At 43.0% G+C, this 17,173-nt stretch overlaps 1 protein-coding gene across 1 annotated transcript in view; it reads right to left on the bottom strand.

The window, feature by feature from the left end:
* Positions 1-6,068: 6,068 nt before the first annotated feature.
* The window catches only part of Galntl6 (polypeptide N-acetylgalactosaminyltransferase like 6), a 1,076,513-nt gene continuing 1,065,408 nt past the window's right edge, over positions 6,069-17,173 (bottom strand). The window contains exon 12 of the mRNA XM_076553306.1: positions 6,069-7,460. Within this exon, the coding sequence (XP_076409421.1) occupies positions 7,293-7,460 (168 nt within the window). The 3' untranslated portion in view covers positions 6,069-7,292. The remainder of the gene's footprint in view (positions 7,461-17,173) is intronic.

Raw genomic sequence — 17,173 nt, 5'->3', positions numbered from 1 at the left:
AGCTGAGGGTGATCCTGTGTGGCTGGTCTTGAACTTGTGTCCCTCCCACCTCCACTTCCGAAGTTCTGGGGTGGCAGGTGGGTGTCATCAGGGTCCCCTGTGGTCCTGGGGATTAAACCCAGGGCTTCCTGCGTAGCAGGATAACCGTCCTGTCCGAGCTGCACACCTTGCCCTTGAGACTTCTTTTCATTGGGACGAAGTTACAAACCCATAAACCCCACAGTCCTAATACCAGAGATACTAAGCTCTTCTTCCACAACTCTCCCCAATGATGCCATTGAACCGAGGCGAACACATCAGGAAGCGTTACCCCTTTAAGCGTTGAAGTTAGACACACAGCCTCTCTCTCGAAGATGACAAAACCACAGTTCAGTCACATCCACACCATGTCTTCAAAGTGAAGTGGCCCAGATACTAGCCACCAGAAATTAATGATGATTATTTTTTTTTGAAGATAGAACTTAAGAGTGAGCAAGGTCTGGAGTATATACTAGAAAGTAATGTTAAGTGAGTTGTTTAGCCAAAGTCTATCTTATTCTGAGTCTCAATACTCTTTTATGAAGGTTACTAACAGTTTGGAGGAAGAGGCAATAACACAGTCATTAATACTCCATGTGGGGCACTCGAGGTAACGGTTTTGATCTATTATTCATTGTACTTCAGTCTCAACTCTGGTGTCTAGTGTTTCCAATACGTAAGAGATGGAACTCACAAGAAATCTCAGAAAAGTGTTGAAAGGGATATAGATATATTTTCAAAAATTTCTATCTCTCTCTTTCTCCCCCTTCCTCATATCCTCTCTCCCTTCCTCCCTCCCTCCCTCCCTCCCTCCCTCCCTCCCTCCCTCCCTCCCTCCCTCCCTCCGTCCCTCTCTATCTCCATCTCTCCCTTCCTTAGACAAGGTCTGACTATGTAATCTTGGCTGGCCTGGTATTCACCATGTATTCCAGGCTGGCCTTGAACTCACAGAGATCCACCTGTCTCTGCCTCACAAGTGGTGGGATTAAAAGGATGAGTCACTAGACAGCTTATTCCTATAATTTTGAGGCAAGGTCTCACTCTGGAGTCTAGGGTAGCCTGGGATTCATGGCCATCCTCCAGCCTGAGTTTCCCTCTTGAGTGCTTGGATCACAGGTGTGAGTCACTATGCTCTGCAATTGGAGGTGAGTTTAGGGTTTTGCTGTGGAGCCAATGCAAACTCTCTGTTTGGTGGCTGATTTTATCCCCCTGAGGACTGAGCTCATTAACCATCAGAAAGCACATAGTGTTTGCTTTAGGATTTATCATAGACAGCTATACAAACAGCTTTAGTCCCTCACTTCTTTTCTTCAAAGTATCCCGGAAATCTCATTAGGAGGGATTAATCCTGGATTCGGTTTGGTGTTCTTACTTTAATAAGCTTGTAGGAAAACCAATAAAAACACACAGGTACAAAGAAGAGCAAACACCATAGAGGGGTTAAAACCCCAAGTCCCAGAGGAATAGGTGATTACACTATTGTGAAGTAACTCTGCTTTTTCTGGGAGAGGTGAGGTACCCCGGAGGATGCTGAGTACCGAAGGCCTGGATTCTTGTCTCAATTCTGTTAATTGCCCCACCTGCAGGGCTACAACGGGTTCTCGACCACCCTAAGGAGGGAATGTAGGGACAGGAGATACAAAGGAAAACACACCAAGTCTAGATTCTGATCAAGGTGCCACTTTATTTCCTTTCAGAAAGGTTTATATAGTTCCTGCAAGGTGGGGGGAGCAAGAAGCTGTCATCTGCATAAGGTGGGGCAAGCTAACAGGATGTTTGTATAGGATGTTTACAGGGTGAGAGGGTCAAGGGCTCTGACTCAATGTCCTGTTGCTAGGCAACCTGACTGTAAGCTGATCTAGTTCCCTGTCTTATGGGGGGGGGGGTCTGTATTTTTCCACTAACTAGAGATTCTGTCCTTGTCCCTGAGAGTTAACTTGCTATAATATGACTCTGCAAAATTCCTTACTCTTACAGTTTCTTCAGAAGGATAGTTAATGACATCTATTGCAAGAGTCAAGATACTCGGTGGACGGTGACGATAAATATGAGATCACTTTGCAGAGCAAAAGCAATCATGAAAGCATTTGTCCTGTAATAATGTCACTGTATTAGAATTAGGCAAACAGCTCTTAGTCCATGCTGGGGATCGACTGTCTGTACCTGCAGAAGTAGGGAACGTGTTGGTTTCAAGTTTCAAGGAAATTTTGTAAACTGTATGTAAGAACCCATCTAAGTTTAGAGTTGTATTAACTCAGCAAAGTGATCTAGGCAGATATAAAAACTCTTGACGGCAACTCTTCCATTAGACAACCTGTAAACTATCATGTGAATGCGATAGGAAGTCATCAGGAGTGTGGCTATAGTCTGGTCCTGTTTGAAGGGAAGGCTAGTTGATTTCTTGAAGACATGAAGAAGCAGAAGGCTTTTCAGCAGTTCCCACAGAGGAACCATAAGCAGCCCAGTGGATTATAAATAAGGTGACTCTTTAATTAGGTAATTCAGGTCACTTTTAAGAGCAGAGGTGAGGGGCGTGGGGGGCACTATGGATAATTACATAGGTAAACAGTCATAAAGCAAGACTGTCCCTGAAAAGCCAGGATGTATGCTTCTTTGTTACGATTGGCTCTCACCCCAAGGAGAGTGACGTCAGAGCGAAATCATTAGGATTTGGAAGTTTAGCCAGCCTTTCTATCCTGTGTCCATCTTTTTACCTTGTTACAGTGAGCAGATGTGAACAGTGGAGAGCTCTGGAAATCCCAGAAAGCTGAAGCGGGCAACAGCAGGTGGGAGGGCTACAGGAACCGTCTCCCGATTTCTCTGAAGAGGAGCATCCAGCACACGCGCGAGCTGTTTTCGCTGAGAGGCAACAGAACCAGACACACCAGTCTGGAATGTCAAGTGCAGAGATGAGTGACTGTGAATAAAAGCTTTAGGCCAGTGTCGAGTCTACCAAATGGAGTTGCAAACAGCTCTGAGTTCTGCAGGCAAAGGCTGTATAGATGTAAATCAAAGAGCGCTCTTCCAAGGCTGGCAGTGTGGGTTCCCCTGGCCCCTTGTCACGCTTCGGTGTCCTCGACCACAGCGTCACACATGGAGAATAATTACTGTTAGCCCCGTGGTCTGCGAGCAATGGCGGCGATAGAATTTTCCCAGGCACTGAATGGGGAGGGCTGTACACACCCATGTCTAGAGATACGACGGTGCGCTTCCCCCACACATGTTCACTCACTTAAGAAGAATCACTTAAAAATTTCCCTTTGAGGTGTTCCTTTACATGATTTACATTAAAGGCCTCGTTTTCAGCATATCCCCAGCATCTGGCTATGTACACAGCAGCCTTATATTCCCACCAGGGTAAGACACCTAAAGATATTTTAGTAAGCAGCTTCCTGGGATGATAAATCATCAGTCACAGTGTCACATTTTTTTTAGCATGATCCTAAATTCTGAGAAAAGAAAGACCAGCATTCCTCTGCAGGCCAGGGCAAGGGAACCGCTGACTGGGACAGACTGAGGCACAGTGCTAAAAGCAGAGTGGGTATTGCTTCGGTAGCACCCCCTTTCCGCGCCTCCAGAAGTGTGAAGGATTGAGGGAGGAATGTCCCCGTGACAGGAGTAGTCCTCTCTGACTGTTGGACAGCTAGCTGTAGAATCAAAGTGTCACTGGTTCTTTTGATGGCCCTCCTGTCTTTATAGAGATGGTCTTTCAAGTGAAAGATCCCTTTTTGCTTTTTTCTTATAGATAGTTCTAGAAGGATAGAAATAGGGCTGGGAATACAGTTCAGAGCGCTTGCCTGGCATGCTCGAGGCCCTAGGTTCAATTTCAAAGACGGAAGAAAAAAAACGGAAGTTTTTCATGTGCAGGTAAGAAGCATACTTATATTTTGACAGCTACCTTCTTTTAAAATACCTAACTGCCACTAAAAGAAATGGTGTCAGCTTGACATTGGTTTCTTGTTTTTTTTAAGAAATGTAGAAATAACCGGCCTCACACTTCGTTTTCATTGACTGTGAGTCCATTTGCATTATGTATTATTCATTTATTGTATAAAGTTCTATGTTATCAATTCACAAAATAGTCCTGGAACTTCCATTATTCACTGAGGCTTCTGATAGAATGAATACATTTAAAAACAGTCATGTGATCATATTCATGTAAGGAAATAACAGTAGACGGAGAAGCCGGTACATTATTATTGCCAAGGTACTCATCCAGTCTCGAAGAAGTATGAATCGTACAGTTAATTCCCAATAGTTTTACAGCATAGGTTTTTTTTTTGTTTCCTGTAAATACATAAAGGGCATTCAAAAAAATTAATTATTATTTTTTATTTCTGTCAGAGCTACTCTCGTGATGGAGAAATAGCCATTTTTGTTGACCACATTAACTTTATATCGACCCCATTCTGACAAAAGAAACAGTGAGTACTCAGCTGTCAACTTCTCAAAGAATTTTATTTCCAGGAACAATAGTCTCTCTGAGTACTGTCCAGTCCCTCTTGCTAATTAAAAGTGCAAACATATGTCGCCTTATGCTTTTCAGATTGTATTTCAAGCAAGCAGACTCCCGACCTCCAGGGCACAGGAAATACCTCTCTCAATGTGCTTTCTTGGCGATGCTCTACCTCCTGCTTAGGAGCAGGCTCTCGAGGCCCCACTTCATTTGTATGCTCCCCCAAGTGCACACAACTAATGACTGTTCCATAGTTGGAAGTTTTCATTTTGGATTTAATGTCCCAAGCTTCCTTTCCTTTCTTTTTTTTTAAAGACAAAAATAATTTCTTTTTTAATAATCTTTTATTCAGAGAGTAAGAGACCAATCTCGATTGATCACTGTGTATCCCACTAAAATGCTGCAGTGCTTAGGCTAGGCCCTGGCTAGCTTGCCAGCCGTGACTCTAACATCCTAAGAGATTATTACAAATCTGGGCTTACCAGGGTGCACAACCCAAGGTTGTCTCTTTGGTAAAATTGTAAATAGCAACCAACTGTTTAATGACATAATGTGAATTTTTATAGGCTCATCTAATTCTCCAGCCAGATTGCTCTCTGAACATTTAAGATAAATTTCCACCCACTCCTTAGAAATGTTCAACACACAGGCTAATCTCTCACTATTGATTTCCTCCACTATGCATCCTGACTATTGCAAGATCACTTGACCTATACAAAAGATCTCAGTGACAGTCGGTTTAAAAGGAACAGCTTTTCAAAAGAATGCTTGGAAAAGAAATCAGTAAAGATACCAAAGTAACCCTTCCCTGATTCTTAGCAGGGTAGTTTAACTGCATATTTTGACTGGGTTTAGAGGACAGGAAAAAAAAATCATACACATTTTTAAGAAGAGGTATCATATATTAGGCTTGTGAATGTTTGGGCATCTTGAGGGAAGTACAGGATTCTTATCCAGTGATTGAGAAGTCCAGGTTAAGAGTCTGCCTGAAGCTGGGCTTCTCTGGGCTTTTGTTATTTATCTTAAAAAAACAAAAACAGGAAACAAACAAAACCAAAAAAACTAAGCAAAATAAAAATAGACAAACAATAACAAAAGGGAATTGACTCTTTTGGATCCCCCTGTCCTGAACTTCAGTGACCTGTGTCCCAGATGTATAGATCGCCTTGACATATACATTCTTACTAACAAGGAAACGATACTAAAAAAGAGAAAAAACAAAGTATGAACACCTTGTACCTAAAACAACCAGGGCACATGTAACAAATGAGGTTATTTTCCCTCTAAAGACCCATCTTCAATCCTGCACACTCTTTTCTCATTATTGAAAAGCAAAAAATTATTTTGAATATTAAATATTCAATTTAGTTAATTTTGAAGTTATTTTTTTTCACACCCCTGAAATATTGCCCATTAGCAGAAAATGGTGTCAGAAGGGCTTTATTAATACTAATTCCTTTCCTGGACTTCCAAATAAAACAACATCATTGTTTTCAGCCATGGGTGGGTGGGGCTCCAGAACTAATAATTAAATAATACCACTTTTCAAGTTGCCAGATTAAATGGAATTGAAGCACATGAAACCATTTCCATATCTCTTGGAGTGAAGATTTATTTAAGATAGACTAAATGAATTACATGGATCCCACTCCAAAACCTTCTTCAATAAAAGTTATGACTGGACAAAGATGAGATTTTTTTTTTTTTTTTTTTTTTTTTTTTTTTTTTTTTTTTTTTTTTTTTTGGGGTTTTCGAGACAGGGTTTCTCTGTGTAGCTTTGCGCCTTTCCTGGAGCTCACTTGGTAGCCCAGGCTGGCCTCGAACTCACAGAGATCCGCCTGGCTCTGCCTCCCGAGTGCTGGGATTAAAGGCGTGCGCCACCAACGCCCGGCCAAAGATGAGATTTTTTAAAATTTAAAAATAATAGAAAAGTAAAAATAGATTTCCTAGAGAAATTTCTCCCCTAACTTTTTTTGTGTGCGTGCATGCATGCATGTGTGTGTATGTGTGTGTATGCGTGTGGTATTTTGCTGATTCTATGAAATCTGTCTTTGGAGTAACTGGGTAGGAGAGTATTTTGTTGTTGTTGTTGGTTGGTTTGTTTTTGTTTTTAACTGGATTCATCCAAGGACACTGAATTAGGATGTCAGCTGATTGGTGGAACACGAACTCTTTATGAATCATGACGGATACTATAGGCCCTGAAAGGAGAATGGCAAATGTGAACGAGAGCATGTAATGTAAGTCTTAGATGCCACAGAGCCTTGTTTAAAGAGAAGACAAAAGAAAACAGAATAGTATGAGCACTCTAAAATCATCTGCAGCACTTTAAAGGGTTAAACCCGCTTAACCCATTCTTAGTCAGAGAATGGCACCAAAGAGTACAGCTCACCCCTCAAGCGTGGCTAGTTCTAGACCTGTGGTAGCCTCAGGTTGCCAGAGCATTCATGCGCTCTGTTTCCACCCCCCTCCCACCCGACTAATAGGATCCATTCATAGCTACTCACTACTGCAGGATTTGACCTGAGAAATGCTAGGATCGATTAACTCAGCAGTCATGGTGAACAGTCCCTAGATTATCTTTACCCTTGGCCAGCAAGGGAACTGCTAGTCTCGAGTTCTCAGCAGCAGCTGGTGAGGTTCTCAGCCAAGTTCTTCAGATGTAGGAACTTCTCCCGGACAGCCTACGTCGACATGGCGTTTACACATCTTTCAACCCGGCTTCCTGGATCTAGGAAATGTTATTCCTGACTCCTGTGACCCAGACGCCCATGACAACACAGTTCACAGTCTGTAGGTAATCGCTCTTCTTTCCTTTCTAGGAGCTGGCATGGTGGCTATTTTTTTCTAAAACAGTCATGTTGATATGTCCAAAAATCCATTGCTGAGTCTCGGATAGAGGGTCACATCTGGCCATGAAAATCTTCTTCTCTGCAGGATTACAGTCCATGCAGCTGTTGCTCACAGCATGGAATAGTGTTCTGTCCTAGGTGGATCAGAAAGAAAAGATTGATAGAGTATGTATGTGGCGAATGCTACAGCCCCAAGTTTATATATGTAAAATATTTGTTTGTATTTGAGTATATTCCCAGAGTCTAACTAAACCGGTTCTCAAGTCAAAGAATATGAGATTTCAAAGGATCCATAACTTGCAAGACAACTTAAGCTGAGGCATTAATTATTAATTAATTAATTATTTAAAAAGAGCAATTCACTCATTTCTAGTTTCATAGTGAGTGTTTTGCTGCATGTTTAGCTGCTTACATGTATAAAGGGCTTCCAATCATTTGGATAACATATGGCATGTACACACACACACACACACACACACACACACACAGTGTTGAGGGCACAGGAAGTAATAAACACACCCAACTAGACGAGCGAAATTTCCCTGTTCTCACACTGGTTGCCTATTGAGAAAGACAAGAGAATTCCATGTTGGAATTGAAATGCCCGGTGCTCAGCTGCTGTCTCCGGAAGATGAATGAAGGGGTGGGGATGAGTGGTACAGGGGCAGTAGCTGAGAGTAAAAAGTCAGGTTTGTGAGTGCTTGAGAATCAGTCTCTTCACGCCCTTCAACCGAGCATCAACGAGGTTGCAGGAGTTTAGATAGCATGCCTCTGATGACTTCTTGTAAACTGGAGGAGGTATCATTTGCTTACAAGACAGTTGTGATAAATAAATCCCCTAAGTCCTTGAGACAGCTCACAGCTCAGTGAATAAAAGATGCTCACTTCCGGGGCACCAAGTTTAAGTACTGAACAAACTCATTATCTGAACACACCCCTTTTTTATTGTGGACCTGGGAAGATAAGGTAAAGCTGAGAGAAAATGACCCCACCCCCATTCCCGCTTAGTATCAATCATTTGAGAAAAGGTCCCCAAATTACTACTTAAATTTTAGCATCGAGTAATGTTTTATTATTTAGCTTAGGAAGTGGTTAGGGGTTCTGGTTGTTCTGGTTGCTTTCCTTCAAGGGAGGAACAGTAAACGCACAGTGCTTTTGAGATTAAGAGTTTCTCAGCCACCCTTTGTAAACATTTATGGGTTCCTGGATATTAAGGCTCAATCAAACCAATATTTAATGTCCTTGAAGGATCCGGATATTTGCATGAAGGGAAAGGAGAAATAAGGAAGGAGAGAGGCAACATTGGGCAATCTAGTCCACGTTTCTATTTTTACTGTAAACAAAGGACTGTGCCCAACACAAAGGTCTCTTCTTCTACTCTTTAAGTTTGTTGTGGATTTCCTGAACTTGAATTCAGAAGTCTCCTGAGGTCTCCTTACAGTCCTTTCCAATCTCTTCACCAACTCCCTTGCAGTCCGACCTCAGGGGGAGGTTCTGGGGAACTCTCTTCCTCTGTGGGGGAGATGGTACCTGCCAGGAAGGTGGAGACTGTTCTCAGCTCCTCAGCACAGCCTTCAGGACCACCTGGGCTCCTGGCATCCAGGTCCCTCTCTGTCACAGTCACTGTGACTCCGTGCCCAGCATTTTCCTTCCTTGTTTCCCACTTTTCCCTGCGGCATTTCTCATCATGCTTCACCCTCCATTTCCAGCAGCTCAGCTGCATGCATCTGATACATTTTATTAGGTTTCCAAACAACCTTTGTGGTTTTACTTCCTAGAGCGCTGGGAATCAAACTCGTTCAAAACGTGGGCATTCTGGGCAAGCGCTGTACCACTGAGTTATATTTCAAATCCCTTCCCATAGCATTCTTTACGGGTTTTTGCGTTTATTTAGCGTGCATGCGCCTGTATGTGCACGCCACAGCGTATATATGAAGATCAGAGGACAATGCACAGGATTCAGTTCTCTCCATCCACCATGTGAGTTCCAGGGATGAAACTCAGGTCAGGTTTGGTGGTAAGCATCTTTACCCGCTGAGCCTTCAACTGAGCCCTCCAAAGACCATTCTTAAACTGCAACGTCCAGGAAAATTCTGTGTGACCCGCTAGATTCTAACTTGCTCTGTTGCATGTACGTGCACCTCCTTCCAGTCTTTAACAGCATTTCTTCCTGCTTCCTTTACCAACAACAGCTCAGGCAGACCTCCAGACACCCCCAGGTTCCCCTTAAAAACATGCGTTTCCATGAACCCTAAAATCAGCAAAGAACGTGGGTATCCTCTGGTTCCCTGTCCTCACCAGTGTCTGGGTGCTAACACAAACACAAAAGCAAACCTATTTTTTCCTGAACATCCATTTCTGAGCCACCAGGTGATCACAGTTTCCAAACGCCTTGTGGAAAACACATGTTCTGACAGATACAGGTGTGTTCACAGGTACAGCCTGGCAGGCTATGCAGATTTAGCGCCAACTGGAACACTCCAGAATGTGTTTTCCATGCATGTACTTCGCGTCCTTATAAGAGAAGGAAACTGGGACTCTTAGTGTCTGTCGACACCAGGGACGCCGATGTCCAACAAGATGGGCAAGCAGACACATCCCCGAAGTCTTTCCCTGTCATCGAACTGAACGAGCACTTTGTCCCAAAGTTTGCCCGCGACAGAGACTAATGACAGGGTGTCAAAACTAGAAGCCCTCTCCCATATCCAGGAGATCAACTGATTGTTCTCTGGCTACAGACTGAACGCTCTTCCACCTTGTCTTCGGAGCGCTCAGCAAGGCCACAGAGATGAAGCTTCTGGGAACATTTTCAGCCTTCAACAGAGTGTACCTTTGTCACTTTTGACCTTGGGGGTGACATAATTGCTATCTATAGGCGTCTACTGGGCCAGGCTTTTGGGTTACTAAATGTCTTTATCGACGCGTGCGCTAGCTGAAATTAAGTCAGCCGAGAGAGTAATCGCCCTCTGAATATGTCTTTTCTCCCGTGACAGCTCTCCTCTCCCCTGCCCTTCATCCCCTCTGTCGTGGCTGCTAACAGAACAGCACCGCCCCCCCCATACACTTGTGAATACTTTGCAAAGTGTGATGTTCCATTAAAGTCTTCTATAAGTGATGATCGATGGTCTGATGGTCTGCCTTTGCTTTGCTCTTGGTCCAGTCCTGACAAAAGGTATGGCATAGCCCTGTCTGTTCGGGGTCACCTTTACTTCACCTTGTCTAAGAAAACCAGAAATCAGTGAGCAGGGGGTGTCTAAGGATGACTGAGCTGCCCTTCATAATCAGTTCACGGTGTCGACCAATCAGCGCATGCAGATGAGCATGGGTGGGACTTTTTCACTGAAAGCCACGCTGCTTCAAAGCTGGCCACAGACTTGACTGGCATCTGTGTGATAACCTGTGCATTCCCACATCCCTACTGCCCTTTATGAGCTCCCGTATTTACATAGAGTCTGAGCTTTAAAAGAATGAGTGAGCTGTTCCCAACGTTCCAGCCTGAGAGAGAGAGAGAGAGAGAGAGAGAGAGAGAGAGAGAGAGAGAGAGAGAGAGAATGGCTCACAGGAAGAAGATTCTCAGAACAAAACAGGGCACAGCTGGAGAGAGGCAGCACAGTCCCAGGAAAAGGCCTGAGATTTGTGGCTGTCCCGGGAGTTGGATGCATTCTAGTCATCCACTTGCTCGCTGTCTGCCGTTGGAGAAGGCACTAAATCCTGTGACCCTTAGCTCACGTACTTGTAAATATAGATAACGTGCCCGAGTTTGTTATGGGAGGATAAAATGTAGAATGGCTGGCTCCATGATGCACATAGAAGTGACTATGTAATAGCTTCCTCTTCTCCTAATTTATTTTTAGTCAGAAAAGCATCCCCAGTTCTAAGCATCAGAACGTACTAACCATCTGGTCTGAGACCAGCCAGCTATTCAACACCAAATTATATTTTCTGAAATCCTGGCAAAATAGAGCTTGAAAAAAGTACCCTCTGACTCAAGTTATCCACACTGCACAACAGTGGCGCCCACTTTAATCAAAAGGATTTAGGAGACAAAGGTAATCTAGAGGGAACAAGGCAGCTTTGCCGAGTAACGACAATCAGAGCTTTGGCTGGTCTCTAGCTGGAGATATGACTATCCATTCAGGTCCTGCACTTTTCAGAAGACAGAACAGTCAGGTGGGTGGGCCTTTTGAGTCATTGTTCAGGTAGGCCAATTGAGCTCAACAGATATTTATGAAGTGCCCTTTATATTGCGGTTAGTGTCAGGAAGAAGGTACACGTAGAAAGATAACCTAAGTTGTATCCTCTAACCCAACCAATAGAGGAGAACAATAGGTACATAATAAGTGTTTGAAGTAGAAAAATAGCAGTGAAATGTAATGTAAATGAAGGTGAATATGAAATAACACATTTATGCATTTGAGTTATTTAAGAAATGAATGGGTCAGATCCTGTTTGACAAGGACTCCACTATCATGATGGGGAACCCACAGAGTCAGGTGACCTAAGCTACAGGGAGCTCACTGACTCTGGATGACAGCTAGGGAGCCTGTATGGGACGGACCTACGCCCTACACATCTGGATAACAGTGTGTATCTTGGTCTTTTTGTGGGGCCCCTCGTAGTGGGATCAGGACCTGTCCCTGTCACAAGAGCTGCCTTTTTGTGGCTTATATATCACAATTTCTTTCCATCTTTTGACAGGTACCTAGACTGATTCTATCTATTGGCTATTGTGAACAGGGCCACAGTAAACATAGTGGTATATGTGGTGATATATTGTGTACCCTAATAAAGCTTGCCTGAGGATCAGAGGACAGAGCCAGCCACTGGATTAGACATAGAGGCCAGACAGTGGTGGCACACACCCTTAATCCTATCACTCGAGAGGCAGAGATCCTTCTGGATCTCTGTGAGTTCAAGGCCACAGTGGAAACAGAGCCAGGCAGTGGTGGCACACACCTTTAATCCCAGGAGGTGATGGCAAGGCAGAGAAAGGTATATAAGGCATGAGGAAACAGGAACTAAGGCAGTTAGTTCAGCTGAGACCCTTTTGGGTGAGGACTTGGAGGCTTTCTGTCTGAGGAAACAGGATCGGCTGAATAGTTGATGAGGTGAGGTTGGCTATGGCTTGTTCTGCTTCTCTGATCTTCCAGCTTTCACCCCAATATCTGGCTCTGGGTTTTTTATTAAAAGACCATCTAAGATTCGAACAACAGTACATGCTGACTTAATACCACTTGAGTATATAACCGGCTAGATACAGGTAGATAGTGTCGTGGTTACATTTTTGGTTTTATGAGGAATCTCGGTATGTACTCCCATAGTAGATGGGCTAATTTGCATTCCTGCTGACAGAATCATGTTGTTACCCTTGTCCTCACCAGCATTTACTTTCCTGATGAGAGCCAAGTCAACTGGGAGAAGAGAGAATCTCAACGTGGTTCTGATTTGCATTTCTCTGGTGGCTAAGGATCATCATTTATGAAAATTATTTCATAAATTTGTTGGGATTTGTTATTTGAGAAGAATCTCTACAATTAATTTGCCTGTTTATTGATTTGATTATTATTTGCTTTTGGTGGCTTACTTTTTGGATCTTTTATATTTTCTAGATTTATACATGAATAGCTAGCAGATTTTTCTCTCATTCTATAGAATGTCTCTTCACTCTGACAGCAGCTTTCTAATTGGACGCCATCCAGTCTGCCAGTTTTTGCTATTATGTCCCGAGCTATAGGAGTCCTCGTCAGAAAACCATTGCCCAAATCTAAATCATCAAATGTTTCTCTATACTTTCCTCTAACCATTTCAAAGTTTCAAGTCTTACATTGTGATCTTAAATTCTAAATGTAGGGGCATAGACAATAAACAATGAAGATAATAAGATAATAAATATGGTGCTATATAAAAATGGGGCAAACTGGAGGACCTGAGTTGACAGTAATGGGGCCAGAAGGAAAGAGAAATAGCTATTCATGTGTCCAAGTGAAGCAGTTTTTAGAAGGAGAAAAGGGCTAGTGCGGTTACTAAACACACCTTCATGGGTCAGTAGTCTAAAGAAACCAGAATGATGGAGGTAATGGTAGAGGGGATGGAGTGCTAGGTAGATCAAGTTATGGTGACCAGAAAAATCTTTGGTATCACCAGAATACAGGCAACAGAGTAAGGACTTTAGATGGTTATGTCTGAGAGGCAGGTTAAGGGCCATATTATAAAGACACTTGGGTGCAATTTTAAGACTTGATTCTCTATGTCGGCACTGGGGGATAGTCATTGGAGGATTTAATGCTTAGGATACCATGGAGGAAGGCATTGGGTTACATCATGAGAAAACAGATGAAGGCCATAGCAAGAATCCAAATTTGAACTGATACAGAAGGAAGCTGGGGGTAACCAGGGCCATGATTGGAGGGTTACTTGAGAAGTTAAATGCCCAAAGTGTTATAATGAATGGGCTGTGGGGGCTGTGGTAGAGGAAGGAGGTGAGTGACTGAAGTAAAAACAGGATTGAGCTGGGAAAATAAAAGATGAACCAGATTAGAAGTGGGAATGATAGTAGTTTCTGTTTTAGACACAGTAAGTTGGAGATGTTTATATGATATCCAGGCTTAGATACCCAATTAGCAGTTGGTTAGTCAAGATGTCAGGGAAGCTTATCTATATGAAATGGAGATAATTACATGAGTTCCTCTGATAAATTTACACATGATTGAAAACTTAAATTCTAGAACAGCATATGTTGGAAGCGGATACTTTTATAAGCGAGAACTCCTTCATAGTTGACGTCTGTGGAATCTGATCTGGAGGAACGAAGGCTTGATGGAATGAGGTTTTCATTTAGACTTGTCCATGGCAATAGTTTCTGGCAGTCATTTGGTTTGTCAGTGATTCATTTCCTTTAAATCTGTAAAGTGAGTTCAGTAGAAAGGAGGAAGGGATAGGATATGCAATACTAAGGTTTGCTTTGCCGCCTTTCAAGGTTGTAGAGAAGAACAAGGTTGATTCATGACAATCCTTTGAGTTCTTGAAGGGAGAAAAACCAGGTCTGAGTTTCACTGTTGGCTTCTGAGAAAATGCAAATAATTTCCAAAGAGATATAAAAGTGGCAAGCAGTCATATTGTCTGCCCATTTCTATTTTTTCTTTAGCAGGCTGTATTTCTCACAGGGGAACATTGGTCTCATGCATTATTGTTTAATTCGGCCCATCAGAAATGATGCCTCTGGATGTTTTTAGTGTGTGTGTTGGGACACTGCTGGCTACAGCTCACTCTCAGCTGGTCCTCGGCCTCTCCTTCTATGTTCACTGGGCTAGGCATAGTGATGCACCAGGCATATCCTCAGTTCCTCTGAGAGCAGGCAGAAAATTCCAAAGTGTTAAATTCCTCCTCTTCCATGATCATCTCCCTTAACTCAATTCTTAGCCTGACCTTTATTGTCTTGTATAGTTAGCCACTATACAGATATCTGGTTTCATAGGTCATCATTTTCCTTCACGCTATGCATTTCAGGTGGCTTCTTTCTGTTCCTTGTAGAAAACCAAGATTCTGCCTACTTCAGGTCTTGGGGTAAATTGATTCATATATATATATATATATATATATATATATATATATATATATATATAGTCTCTTTTTGTACCACTTTCATCATTAACTTCTACTCATCCTTTTGGTTTTTTTTTCAAAAACCATTTGGAGTTTTCCCTACACTTCTGGCCTGTGTAGTGCTCAGTGTTTTATGTTGTCATCTTATGCCATGTCTTAGTTTGGGTTTCCATGGCTCTGGTGAAACATCAAGACCAAAGCAGCTTGGGGGAGGAAAGGATTTATTCAGCTCATGCTTCCACATTACAGTTCATCATCAAAGGAAGTCAAGACAGGAACTCAAGCAGGGTAGGAACCTGGAGGCAGAGGCCACAAAGGAATGCTGTTTCCTGTCTTGCTCCTCATTGTTTGCTCAGCCCCCTTTCTTACAGAATCCACAGGTGGCCCCAACACCCACAATGGGCTGGGGTCTCCCCCACCAATCACTAACTAAGAAAAGAAGGCTTGCTTATAGCCTGATCTGATGGAGGCAGTTTCTCAACTGAGGTTCCCGCCTCCCTGATAACTCCCGCGTGTGTCAAGTTGACATAAAACTAGCCACTCCATGCTGGAACCTTATGTATGTATGGATGAATGTATGTACATATGTATGCATGCATTTTTATATGTATTCCTGCTGAACTCAAAGTTCCACATGTGGAATTTTTTTATAATCAAGCTTATTGCTTCTGTTCATATCTCTTATGTCCTCTCTATCAACCTGCCTGGAGTCTCACGAACATAACACCTGTTTGCTGCATCCCTACGTGTCATATGGTGCTAAGTGCTCCACCCAGATTTCCTCTTTTCTCCTCCCCTTTAAACACTTCTTGAGAAACCAGAATGTGGGGAAACAGGAAGTTAGACTCAATTATCCCTTTAGCAAATTTGAATTAAGCCCTACGATGTGCCACGTGTCTTTTTGGTATACAAGAAGACTGCACAGACGGATCAGTCCTTTTTGTGAAATTCACTTTCTAATGTTTACTCATGAATAGTTTAAATAGTACAGAAATGCTTGGTATAGAAGTGCAACTACTTAGACAATGTGTTTCTCTACACCAATTTGGGGTGTTAAAATCAAGCCGGAAGATAGCCTGCTGAAAACATGGATGGTAATAGCTAACAACCCAACTCTTATGTGCCACGCTCTAAATGCAATGAATTTTTACTTACCTATTGCAATAGCTATTGGAGGTGAATGCTTTTATTATTTTCATTTCATAACAAGGAAATAGAGAAACATAGCAAATCTTCCAAGGCTCCAGTGCCAAGACACATAGTGGAGCTCATGACTCAAATGGCAGCGCTCCCCGCTCCCCTCGCCAGGAGCCAGAGCCCATGTCCTCAATGTCTTGAGTGGCAAAGCATTTCTCCCCTTGGCTGAGGTAACTAGCAGTCTGGCTCCTTCTCCGTGTCTGCTCAGACCGGAAGAAGTGTCCTCATCAGCAATCTCATGAGTCTTTCAGAGCTCTAATCACCAAGCTCTGTTTCCATCTGGCTATTTAGACCCTGGCGAGCACTCGCCTCAGCATTCTATAAGAGCAGGAGGATGGTCTATGATAGTCTTTCTAATTCAGACTGATGCAGAGTGGCAGTTAAGCACATCAGGGAAAATGTTAAGCAATGGGGTTGTAGCTAAATTGGAATGGCACCCGTTAGAACACTGTGCCAGCCAACGGACTTCAGCTAGGTGAGACACATAGGCAAAACCAGAGCTCGATGGTGGCCCTATTTGAAAGGTTCTCCTTCTTGCTTTCAGAACAACCCTCAGCTGGTTCTCAAGGGTCCTTACGGGTCACCAGGATCGACTTTCAGCTTGGAGGAAAAAGCTTAAGTAGAACACTCCTAAAACCGATTTCGCCAAGAGAGCACCAGTAGAGTAAATATGTGCTTTCCCAGTGACTAATCCTCTTTCCACCAGATTGATTGTTGAAAAACAAAGTCACACCTCTCTACATTGCCACTTCCTGCTGGCACAGGGTATACTAGTGGATGTTGCATGTCTCTTGACAATGTAGCTTCATCGCTTAGTAGATGTCTGGCCTTCTTGGGAATTAGCTTTGCTCTGTTCTGATAAGGTAGCTAAGCTGTCAGTTGGAACTGAAATCTTCTTAGGGTACAGGGACTCTCAGTACATGGGAGCCCAGTCACTCTATTCCACAGAAGTGGCCACAGCAGACACTGTGCATCTGGTTTTCAAGAAAATGTTTTCAAAGTCTTTGTTTTCTGATGGTCCAGCTGAAGGACACTGGCCTAGGAGAGG

The sequence above is a fragment of the Peromyscus maniculatus genome, chromosome 17 (assembly GCF_049852395.1).
Source record: "Peromyscus maniculatus bairdii isolate BWxNUB_F1_BW_parent chromosome 17, HU_Pman_BW_mat_3.1, whole genome shotgun sequence".
Taxonomy (NCBI): domain Eukaryota; kingdom Metazoa; phylum Chordata; class Mammalia; order Rodentia; family Cricetidae; genus Peromyscus; species Peromyscus maniculatus.
The sequence above is the reverse complement of the archived record's forward strand: the minus strand, read 5'-3'. Positions and strand labels throughout refer to the sequence as shown.